We start from the raw sequence: 12,732 nt of genomic DNA, 5'->3' as shown, positions 1-12,732 counted from the left end.
CGTTATTGACTATATATGTTATATTAGGTCAAGGTTATGGATTGTTGCTTTTAGATACAGATACAAACCTTACTTAGTTTAGGCCTGTCGTAGGGCAGGTGTGTCTCCATCGTGCACATTACAATCCGCTCAGTAAAGCCTTCCTGCCTCAGTGTTTCTGCACAGACCAATCCAGCTGGACCTGCAGTGAATGAGTTATTATCAAAACAAACACAATTTCTACTTACAATAGAGTTCAACTTTAAGATGATAAATGTCCCAAACAGACAAATTGACAAATTGTTACCAAACCAATGAAGGAGACATTAGAAAATCAAACTATTGCACCTACACTAAAGCTAAAATAAGAATATTGGAAAAAGTATGTTTTCATGTTTTTCTCCAAGCAGAGAGAAGTAAAGTGGCAGAGTTCAGGGACAGAATGGCAGCACTTGCACCCCAGATAGCAGAAGATGGAGCTACCATTAATAGGTCATGGAGAGAGGAAGATGCTCAGATAGAAACTCAAGCTGTGACGGGATCCTGACTTATCCCTGTGAACAGTGCTTTTAAAAAGAGAGAGAGAGAGAGAGAGAGAGAGAGAGTTGTTCAACACAAGCACCTTGTTATTGAGAGAGAGAGGCAAAGACTGTTTTGAGATGTTGTTATGGTCCCTCTGCAGCGTGTTTACACTTTTGCAAGGACACTGCCAGCTTCTGTGTTCTTACACAGAGAGAGGCGAGGAGCCACTTGATGGACAGCTGGTGGTCAGCATGGTGAGATAAATAGGTCAGCTGATAGACTCACAGACACATGGTTTTGGACACTGGATGAGCTTTGTTGTGCCCACAGAAAGGTGGGTTTTGGAGGATCAATCAGGCGGATCGATCAGTGGCTCTTGCAGTGTGAACAGAGTGTGACCGGTGGGGAGTTATTAGTGTGTCCAACCCTCACCTGGGTTGATAATTCCACCACAGAAGAACGGTCCCCTTGATTGTGGTCATATTCAGTGACTTCTAAAGGATTTTGGAGGACAACAGGAAGATCGATGGCATTAGCTCACCTGAAGACTCAAACCTCTCTCTCTCTCTCTCTCCACCACTACTCAACTCAATACCACGAACTGAACTGAACTTTACTCATCACCGTAAGACTGTATCTATTTACCCCTAGGCTTGAAGAAGCTTGGTTTTCATATATTTCCATATATACATATAATCATTGCTAACCTGTTTGATATATCTAATTTTATATAACTGTATTGTGTAGTTACTAATAAATAGTATTAATTAATAGCAATACCAGACTCCAAAGTGTTTTCTATTTCTGCTGGTTCTTTAACCCGTCACGGGGTATGTGACAAAGCACACAATTTTCAGATAATTGTGGGCTTTTGAAAGCTATTGTGCCTACACAGATTGAGAACATCAGACAGGTGAGAACAGTGACAGATTTCAATTTTTTAAAATGGCACTTGCTAAACAGAAATCAAAAAAATAACAAATGCAGAAAGAAACTCAGCAAATCAGGCAGCGCCTGTGAAGAGAAAAACAGTTAACTTTTCAAGTTGATGACTCCTTATTGAAGCCAAGGAAAGGTAAAGATCAACGTGTTCTAACTTGCAGAGAAGGAAGAGAGAGTGGAGAGAATAGCAGGATTTTTGTGAAAGAGGAAGCCAGGAGGGAGCCAAAGATAAACATTGATGGTGCCCACTTCATAGAGAATGGTGAAGGTTTGTTAAATACAAATGATCCATCTTAAAGAGAAGCAAATAGGAAATGAATGAAAAATGAGGAGAGTGGAAAAAATCAGATAATAAAACACATAATGCTGGAATTACACTGAGGAAGCAAAACACCAACAACAGAAATCTTCACGAAGTGCAAAAAATGACTGAAATCCTCAGCAGGTCAGATAGCACCTGAAGAACATGAGAAGAACATTAATGTTCAAGTTGATGATCAGTAATAAGAAATGTCCACTTTTGCTATGGTCTGTAAAGCTAGATGCCTGAAACTGTCCAATGCAATGGCAAGTCTTGAGAGCTGTACTGTATCAAGTTGAAAGATGAGATGTTTATGCGGCATTTTACTGAAACAGTGCAAGTGGCCAAAGGCAGAGAGGTCAGACTTAGAGTGGGATGAAGAGCAAAATGACAAATAATAGGAAGTTTACAGTAATCCTTACCAAATCAATAGAGTTTACTGGGTCGTCTTTGTTTTTTTTTTGCCATTCTATGGATGTTAAGTTTACCTACTGAATATTTCTAGCAGTCTCTGATTTTATTTTAGATTTTCTGCATCAACACTGTTTGGCACTTCATAGCTTTATTTTTCTCACTCCTGCTTTTATTCACCTCATTTTTTTATAACCCTCAAGACAAGTTATCAGCGATTAACATACCTTCACCTCCTCCTCAAACAGCTCATGTTATGTCTGCCATTTAGGTTTTCTTGATCTTCACCATATAAGTGAATCCTTTTTTTCTCACCACTCCTCCCTCTCCTTTGCAAAATAAACGCATTTGAATCCCAGTACCTCTGAGAAGTCATTGCTCTAAAATTTCTACTGTTTCTCTCTCCACAAATATTACCCAATCTGAATCCTCCGTTTTAATTTGAAATTCCACTCAGTATACAGAGTGGAATTTAGTCAAATAAGTACTACATTCTTAGGTCCTTTTGCAGGCTAAAGATAAAAAGGATAGGGGCTCCAACACCTTAGTTCAAAATCCTTTTACAACATTATTGAGCAAAATCCAATTGATGTGCAATTTTGAATTATTTACTGAGCAAGTATCTTTGACTTTTTGCACACACCTCCATCACCCTTTGTGTAAAAATTTGATTAGAAACTTCCTTTTGAAAGACATGATTAGTATTTTAAGCAATGTCCCTTTCATCAGATGGGAATAAAATCTTTTATCTACCTGACCAATTTCTTTAAAGATTCTTAAAATAAAGTCAATCTGCCTTTACCTTTTCGGATTACTTTGAAGATGTGGTAAACAAACAAAAGAAGCTTGGTGTTAAAATACCCCCTTGAGTGTGCAATCTGTCAAGCCTGTGTTTATAATATTTCATTGTCTAGCCCTTGGGACCCTGGTAACGTAACAACAATGCAAAAACAAAAATAGGAGCAGGATGAGGCTATCCAGTTGCTCAAGCCCTCCCATCTATTTATCGGGGCTATTTTCTGCACAATTCTGCTTGAGTCTTGCTATTCCAATGGTCATTTTCAATTTTGCCTTTCCATTGATGCTGAATACTTTTACCACTTTCTGTCTGTATTTCAGATTTCTTACATTTACAATGTTTGGTAACTCATAGCTTTATTTTTCTCGATCTTTCTCCATCCTGTTTTCATTCACCTCATTTTAATACACTTCAAAACAAATTATGTACAATAAACACAGGCAAAAAGAATTCCCAAGATTTCCCTCCGACCTCTTCCCAGTCCAAAATGGTCTACCCATTATTCTGAAACTCTGAAGCCTGGACCTAAACTTCTCAGCAAGTGGAAATACCTTCCCTACATCTAGCCAGCTGAACCATGTAAACATTTTGAGACTTTCAATGAGATCACCTTCCACTCTTGTATATGCAAGAGAAAACAAGCCAGTTTAATGGCCTACTTCTTCTCCTATATCTTATGGTCTCATGGACACATTGAACAGCAACATTTATTAATCAGTCACCTACTTCAAAAATGTTCTGCTTCCTGTGCATATAAATTCCACAGAAAGCACATTTTTCCACGTTATATTCCATCAGCCATTCTCTTGCTCACTCACTCAGTTTGTTTATATTCTCTTCAAACTTCTTTACATACTCCTCATTATTCAAAATCCCACCTAGCTTTTCAACTTGGAAAATATAACATTTAGTTCCCTCAACCTAAACATCCATTCTTGCTGTATCCTAGCCACCACCTGCCAATTCAACCTGAATCTATTTATTCCCACTCTTTGCTTTTTGTGTGTTAACTAATTCTCTATCTATTGCTATGATCATGTCAACACATCACCCCCAACTCCACTTGCTGGGATCTTGCTGACCAACCTCCTGAGTGGCACAACATTGAAAGCCTTCTGAAACTGTAAATGCAAAATATCCATTGATTCTTCATTATTTAATCTACTAGTTAAAGCCACAATGAATTCCAATAGATTACTCAAATACAATTTCCCTCTTAAAAATTCACTCTGAAAGTTTTATATAAATGCAATTTCTTCCTTTTGGTAAAGTCCACATCACTTTCCTTTGCCGAATGTATGGCACAGTTTCACATGTGTGTTATCCTGTCGTGAGAACTGTCCATGTACCTGCCCCAATGATGAGCACGTTGGTGTTGCTGAAACTGTTGTCACTCAGATTCGAACACCTGGCCATCCATTTCACCCGTTTTTGCGACTGGAGAGCCTGGGGTCAAAAAGATAGAAGTCACAACAACGAGAGTATTGTAAAGAGAAGGGTTTCTTCATACTTGTTCACTATCATAGCTGCACACTGCAGAGAAGCAGATCAGTGGTACGATGGTGCAGGAGATTACATTATCACAGGAAGCAAATAGGTATCAGTATTCTCAACAATTCTCTCTCTGTCATCACGCACACCGACACGTGATTGATAGAGTGCAAATAAGATACACAAGAATGTCGCATGGCTTCAAGAGCCTGAGTTTCGGGGAGACACAGAGCAGTATGGGCGCTTCGGTCCATGATGTTGTGCAGACATTTTAACCTACTTCAGCATCAATCCAATACTTCCATCCCACATAGCCCAAGAGTTTCTTAAATCCCTGCAGAACACCAGTAGTCACCGACCTGCAGGCAGAATACGCTCCACCGACAACGCCGTCCGTGGACGAGCCAATTCTGAATCTACACGGCTGAGTTTGTCTGGATCCTCTGCCTCCTGAGCCTACCATGAAGAACCTTGTCAAATACCTCACTAAGATCCATGAACTACTACATTCCACTGCTCTAACTTCATCAATTTACCTTATTGGAGTCGAACTTCTGAACTGCCTGTACAACCTGTCAATTTTTCAGTGTGAACTGAAGTCTCGAAGGTGTAGGACGCTTGCGGTGTGCATTTACAAGCCAAACTGAGGCAGCGGGGCTCGTGCCCAAGAGCGGGGAACTAGCTGCTGGAGCGGACCTGGAGGCGATTTGAAGAGGCAGAGCCAAGATGAGGCAAAGTCGAAGCGGGGTGGGGTGGGGCAGGCCCAAGAACAACAAACAAGTCGAGGATTGACCAATTTAAGTGCTGGGCTGAATTAGAAAGGTTGAGTATGGGCCCGAGAACATATCAAGGCAACAGGACCAGGGTCCAAGAGTGAGGAACAACATGCTGTTTGGCCAATTTAAGAACCAGGCCAGATTGAAAAGGTTTGGGTGTCAGGGCTGGAGGTGAGGGATAGGCCAGTGTTCAGCTCGCTGCTCAGCAAGGTTTACTCGTCTCTCTGCTGAACTGAGGCCGTGGTCTGCAACTAACGGGCTCCCGGACCGGCTGCAGTGATGACCGGCTTTGTGGCTGTGGGGTACAAATGAGGTACTTGAGCACTATAAGAAATGCAAGAGAACATTTAAGAAAGAAATCAGGAGGGCTAAATGAAGGCCTGAGGTTGCTCTAACAGACAAGGTGAAGGAGAACCTTAAAGGCTTCTACAGATATGTTAAGAACAAAAATAATGGCAGTCTATGCGTAGAGTCAAAAGTGATGGGGTAGATCTTAAATGGATTTTTTGCATTTGGCAGACGGACACACAGGTTATAGAGGTGAGGCAAAACAGCAGCAAGACCACAGACCCTATATGGATCACAGGGGAGGAGGTGTTTGCTGCCCTGAGGCAAATTAAAGTGGACAAATCCCCAGGGCCTGACAAGGTGTCCCGTCAAACCCTGAGAGAGGCAAGTGCAGAAATTCCAGGGGCCCGATCAGAGATAGTTAAATCATTCTTAGTGACAATGAGGTACCAGCAGATTAGAGGATAGCTAATGTGGTTCTACTGTTTAAGAAAGGCAATAAGAATAAACCAGAAAATTATAGGCCCGTGATCCTGACGTCAGTAACAGGAAAGTTATTGGAAGGTATTCTAAGAGACCAGATATCTTCATACTTTATTGTCGCCAAACAATTGATACTAGAATGTACAATCACAGTGATATTTGATTCTGCGCTTCCCGCTCCCTGGATTACAAATCGATAGTAAATATTAAAAATTTAAATTATAAATCATAAATAGAAAATAGAAAAATGGAAAGTAAGGTAGTGCAAAAAAACCGAGATGCAGGTCTGGTATTGAGTATTTGGATAGACAGGGATTGATTTGGGAAGCCAGCATGGTTTTGTGTGTGGTAGGTCATGTCTAACCAACCGTATAGAGTTTTTCAAGGAAGTTACTAGGAAAGTTGATGAAGGCAAGGCAGCAAATGTCGTCTACATGGACTTCAGCAAGGCAGTCGCTTGAAATTCATGATGAGATAGTAAATCAGTCAGTTCGGATTAGCAAAAGCACCTCCTCCAAACTCTCCATCAGCACAGGAGCACCGCAGGGATGTGTACTTAGCCCCCTGCTCTATTGACTTTACAGCTATGCCTGTGAGGCTAAGTTCAGCTCCAACACCATATACAAGTTTGCTGATGACACCGCTGTTGTGGGCTGTAGGTTCCGAAGGTTATCATAGCAGGGATAAGCTCCCACTTCCTATAAAGTGCTCCAAACGGTGTGCGTCTCTAACAGCCTCTGACAACCAAGTCCAACTCTCAGCCTTCACATGTGGCTTAGCTACCAGGCCCGGTGGAACTGTTTCTACTGACAAGAGAAGGGGCAAAGGTGGACAGTTGGTGCCTCAAAACCGGTTGCTTCGGGCAGGTGGGGCTCATCAGCCTTGGACAACAGCCCAACTAGGAGAAGGAAAACTCTGATTTTAAACCTCCGCTGCCTTGTGGCCATAACCACCCATGGGAAAGGCTTCAGGAGTAAACCCCGAGGAAGAGATCCGGAGCCGGGGTACCTAAGGCAGTTTGATGTTGTTTACAACTTTACTCTGGCAACCTCTGTGACAAACTGTATCGGCATTTGCCCTTCCCTTGGACTACATCAGTGACGTGGAGAGGGGGAACCCACTGCATGGGCAACAGCCAGCTCTTCAAATCTTCCCATCCAAGCTTGCACCCTGGAGAGGACACAGTCCACCAGAGGCACAAAGCCATGATCCCCTGGACCCAAACCCATGACGGCTGCCTACTACTGTGGGCTGTATCAAAGGAGGTGATGAATCAGCAGACAGGAGGGATATTGAAAACTTGGCTGAGTGGTGTAATAACAACAACCTCTCAATGTCAATAAGACCAAGGAACTGATTGTAGACTTCAGGAGAGGGAAACCAGAGTCCATGAGCCAGTAATCATCGGAGGATCAGAGGGGGAGAGGGTCTGCAACTTTAAATTCCTGGGTGTCACTATCTCAGAGGGCCTGTCCTGGACCCATCATATAAATACACAAACGTTACGAAGAATGCACAACAGGGCTTGTACTTCCTCAGGAGTCTGCGGAGGTTCGGCATGTCATTGAAAACCTTGACAAACTTCTATAAATGTGCGGTGGAAAGTGTGCTGACTGGCTGCATTAAGGCCTGGTGAGGGAACACAATGCCTTTGAGTGAAAATCCTACAAAGCGAAGTGGATTCGGCCCAGTTGCATCACGGGTAAAACCCTCCCAACCATTGAGCACATCTACATGAAACGTTGCCATGGAAGAGCAACATCCATTATCAAAGATCCTCACCACCCAGACCATCAGGTGGAATGTACAACTGTCTCAGGACTCGTATCACCAGGTCAAGAACAGTTACTACCCCTCAGCCATCAGGCTCTTGAACAAAAGGGGATAAGTATACTCATTTAAGGACTATTTTATCTTTATTATGTTATGCTGATTATTTATTGCTATTTATTTATATCTGCACTTACACAGTTTGTTGTTCATTGACCCCCGGTGACATGTATGTTCTCTGACAATAAATTTTACTTTGAATTTTGAATTGGATTAGACATTGGCTTTGTGGGAGAAGCAGAGAGTGGTAGTAAACCGTTGCCTCTCTGACTGGAGGCCTGTGACTAGTGGAGTGCCACAAGGATCGGTGCTGATTTCTTTGTTGTTTGTCAACTACTGTATATCAAAGATCTGAATGGTAATGTGGTTAACTGGATCAGCAAATTTGTAGATGACACCAAGATTGGGGGTGTAGTGGGGAGGGAGGAAGACTATCAAAGCTTGCAGCAAGATTTGGACCAGCTGGAAAAAGGGGCTGAAAAATGGCGGACAGAATTTAATACAGAGAAGTGTGAGGTGTTACAAATGTTGCAGTTTGGGTAGCCAACCAGGATAGGTATTACACAGTGAACGGTAGGGCATTGAGAATGCAGTAGAACAGAGGGATCTAGGAAGACAGAGCCATAGTTCATTGAAACTGGTGGCACACACAGATAGGGTCATTCAGAAAGCTTTTGGCACATTGGCCTTCATAGATCAAATTATTAAGTGCAATACAGGAGTTCAGATGTTATGTTGAAGTTGTAAAAGTTGTTGAGGCCTAATTTGGAGTATTGTGTGCAGTTTTGGTCACCCACCTACAGGAAAGATGTAATAAGATTGAAAGAGTCCAGAGAAAATTCACAAGGATGTGGCCAAGACTATAGAACCCGAGTTAATAGGAAAGATTAAATAGGTTAGATCTTTATTCCTGAGACTGTAGAAGATTGAGGGGAGATTTGATAGGGGTACAGATAGGGTAAATGCAAGCAGGCTTTTTCCATTGAGTTTGGGTGAGACTGCAGCAAAAGGTTATGTGTTAAGGGTGAAAAGTGAAATGTTTTAAGGAACATGAAGGGAAACGTCTTCACTCAGACATTTATCTGAGTATGGAAACAGCTGCCAGTGCAAGTGATGAATGCAATTTCAATCTTTAAGAGAAGTTTAGTTAGGTACATGGATGGAAGGGGTATGGAGGGCTATGGTCCAGGTACAGGTCAACAGGACTAAGCAGTTTTTAATGGTACAGCATAGACTAGATGGGCTGAAGGGCCCATTTCTGTTCTGTAGTTTTCTATGATTCTATGACCCTATGGAGATTTTAGTGGAGTTGAAGTCTGCAAAAACTGTGAATTTCTGGATTACTTGAGAGGGTGTCACTCCAATGCAATACAAAAGGGAGCAATTACTGCACCATACTGAAAATACTGGATGAACTCAGTAAGTCAGGCAGCATCTGTAGAGGGGAATAAACAAATGACATTCAGGCCAAGACCCTTCATTGGGACTGGGAAGCAAAGGTCCCTCCCCCACCCACCCACCTTGCCCTTCACCTGGTCTCACCTATACCTGATAACTTGTACTCCTTCTCCCACCCACCACCTTCTTATTCTGGCTCTGCCTCTTTCTCTCCACTCCTGGTTCATGGACATTCATGGATTTTGATCTGCTTAATCTAAATGAAAGATGAGGATTTCATTCACTTGGTCTGAGATTGGATTCACTCCAAAAACAAAGACTAGACTGCAGATTTCATCTGGAGATTGTGTTACCTGTTTACTTGCTCGCACCATTACCTTCTCTTTCTCAATTCTGACCTGTGAAGAGAAACGTCATTGTTAGAGTATATCCATAACTGACGTACGTAGATTAACACCGAGAGGCCCAGGTAGTGTTCCCATAAGACCTGAGATAGCACGGCCATATGCAGTGTGCTCACAGGGAAGGACGGTAAATAACTGAAGAAGAAAGTGTATGCTGTTAGCATGAAATGAAGTGAGATGGACAGAGGCTCAGCACTAAGTGGTGGTTCTATAGTATACTGAGTTAAGGGGCCGGATACAATTTGAATCTGCACCCTCAGCTTTGTGTCATCCATGGAAGGCACAGCTCCATTCATTTAAATCGTCACCAATTTCCACCACCTAAAGTAAACAAAAGCAAGTGTTTTTATTGTTTTATTTTAATTAAAATCAGTATTTATGTGATTGCATAATTTTAATGCTTTAGCAATTGGATGTTTATCAAATGTTTCTAATTCTCTCTGATGACTACTTTGCCTCTGGCAATGTTCACAGCGACAGAAATGTCAGGACACTGGGAAATGTGCAGCTCACGAGCTGAGGCCAGCAGTGGCGTGTCCTGCGTGAGGCGTTCACACAATGCAAAGTGTACATCTCAATTAAACTACCGTAGTACATTCGGGGGCTGATCTAATCTTGGCACAGCAGAAGCATGGAGGCAGGAGATACTGAATCAAGCAGGGGAGTGTTTTTTACCACACTACTTATGTCAATTCCTGACATATACAGTAAATACTGGCCTGGGCTCCAAGAGAGAGGTCCTCTGCATTTCTTTGAAATAGCATCAAGGGATTTCAGAGATTCGTTGAGTTGTACAGCACAGAAACAAGCCGGTCAGACTGACTTGTCCAAGCTAACTAAGATGAATATATCTAAACTAATTCCACTTGCCTACATTGAGCCATGTCCCTCTATACCGTAACCTATCTATGCACCTGTCTAAGTATTTTTAAACGCTGTAATTGTATCTGCCTCTACCACCTTTTCTGGCAGCTCATTCCATACAACCTGCCATCCTCTACACCAGGGGTTCCCAACCTGGGCTCCATAGATCCCTCGGTTAATGTAGGGGTCCATGGCATACAAAAGGGTGTTCCGTCTGGGTAGCAACAACTTACGTTTCCTCTGGGTAGCCTCTGACCTGATGGTATGAACAGCAATTTCTCAAATTTCTGGTAATGGTTCCACCCCCACTTCATCATTCCCCATCCCCCTCTCCCTCTCTCACCGTCTCCTTGCCTGCCCATCGCCTCCCTCTGGGGTTCCTCCCCATTTTCTTTCTTCCATGGCCTTTTGTCCATTAGATTCCCCCTTCTCAAGCCCTGTATCTCTTTCACCAATCAACTTCCCAAATCTTTACTTAACCTCCTCCCCCCCAGTTTCAGCTATAATTTTGTGTTTCTCCCTCCCCTCCCCTCACCTCACCTTATAACTCTGACTCCTCATCTTTTTGTCCAGTCCTGTTGAAGGCTCTCGGCCCAAAACATCGACTGTACTCTGTTCCATAGATGCTGCTTGGGCTGCTGAGTTCCTCCAGCATTTTGTGTGTGTTGCTTGGGAACCCCTGCTCTAGATGAAAAAACTTCCTCCTTTTTCTCCTGAAGGTCCAAGTAACGTCCTTGTAAAACTTTTCTGCATCTCCTCTAACATAATCACATCCTTCCTCTGGCAAGGAAACTAGACCTGCAAACAATACTCCAAGTGCGGTCTAACCAACTGTAACATGATGATTCCAAACCTGCATTCTCTCGTGTCCCAACACCTGTACACATTGCCATAGACCATGAAGGCAAGCATGCCATTGCCTTTTCCATCTGCCCATCAACTTTTACTGCCTCTTTCAGGAAACTATACATTTGTCTCCTGAGGTCTCTCCCAGAGTTCTGCTATTCTCCGAGTATGCACTGGTCTGTTTAAGTTCCCAAGACATTTCACTTCAAGTTTGTCTGGATTCAGTTCCATCAGCCATTCCCTTGCAAACTTTCCCATTCAGTCACTATCCTGTTGTAACCATAGGCAATCTTCATCACGGTCCAATATACCACCAACTTCGGTGGCAAATGCAAACTTACTTATCATACCACCTATACTCACATTGATATCATTAACATATATGACAAACAACACAGGACCCAGCCTCATTTCTCGTGACACACCACTGGTCACAACCCTCTACTATCACCCTACCACCAAGACAATGTTGTACCCAATTGGCTAGCTCATCCTGGATCCTATGCGATCTAACACAGTGGACCTGCCTATCATGCAGGACCTTGTCACGTGAAGAATGTCTACTGCTCTGTGCTCATCAATCTTTTTGCTCACCTCTTCTAAAAACTCTTCAAATTTGTAAGGCATGATTTTTGCACACAAAAACTAGACTGCTTGTCCTTAATCAGCTCCAAATACAAATGAGTCCTGTCTCTCAAAGTCATTTGTTTAGGCTCAATGGCCTTCAGTTTCTGGGCATATCTTGCAGCCCTTCTTAAATAAAGGCACAACATTTGCCATCTGCCAGTCTTCTAGTATCTCACCCGTGACTAACAAAGGTACAAGACCCTCTGCCAGGACCCCAGCAACTGTCTCCCAATATTGGGACTTCAGTTCAAGCTCTCTTTCTACAGAAGATACCCACACTAGTACAGCTTTCCTGGAAGTACTGCACCACATATGCTGGCCTGGTGATTGTGTCCAATTGTCTTAAAGTAAGATTAAAACACCCAAATCAGAGCGGAGACCAAGCCGGTGACATTGCAGGGAGTTTTGTAAGGGATTAAGTGAGGATTTGTTGCAGCACAAGAAGATAGCCAAGCATTACCTGAAACTTTGGTAAACTATCTAATCCAGGAAAATCTTCAATATCACCAGTTGCAACATTAAAACAAGCCCCATGCCATGGGCAACGAACTCTCCCATTAGTTAAAACACCTGAGAATTGAAATTAATTTCAATTATAATATGTTCATTTTCCTGCTGAGTCATAAAATAGTAGTTTTATTCTGTTTATAATTTATGATAGAATACTGTATGAAACACTTCATATCGGTGGGTTATGGGAGTAACCATACCCATCTGTCACTGTGCAGCTGGGGGTTATTCTAATGTCAGATTGATTGTGTGCCCAGTACC

The 12,732-nt window shown here is 42.5% G+C and overlaps 1 protein-coding gene across 3 annotated transcripts in view; it reads right to left on the bottom strand.

The window, feature by feature from the left end:
- The window catches only part of LOC140190982 (apoptosis-inducing factor 3), a 108,383-nt gene that overhangs the window by 41,555 nt on the left and 54,096 nt on the right, over nucleotides 1–12,732 (bottom strand). For all 3 annotated transcript variants that reach the window (XM_072248008.1, XM_072248010.1, XM_072248009.1), the window contains 4 exons: nucleotides 12,422–12,531; nucleotides 9,574–9,618; nucleotides 4,304–4,400; nucleotides 69–181 (listed from right to left, as the gene is read on the bottom strand). In XM_072248008.1, coding sequence (XP_072104109.1) covers nucleotides 69–181; nucleotides 4,304–4,400; nucleotides 9,574–9,618; nucleotides 12,422–12,531 — 365 coding nt within the window. The remainder of the gene's footprint in view (nucleotides 1–68; nucleotides 182–4,303; nucleotides 4,401–9,573; nucleotides 9,619–12,421; nucleotides 12,532–12,732) is intronic.

This window comes from Mobula birostris, chromosome 31 (genome assembly GCF_030028105.1).
Source record: "Mobula birostris isolate sMobBir1 chromosome 31, sMobBir1.hap1, whole genome shotgun sequence".
In the NCBI taxonomy this organism is placed as follows: Eukaryota; Metazoa; Chordata; class Chondrichthyes; order Myliobatiformes; family Myliobatidae; genus Mobula; species Mobula birostris.
This window is presented reverse-complemented; position numbering and strand designations above follow the sequence as displayed.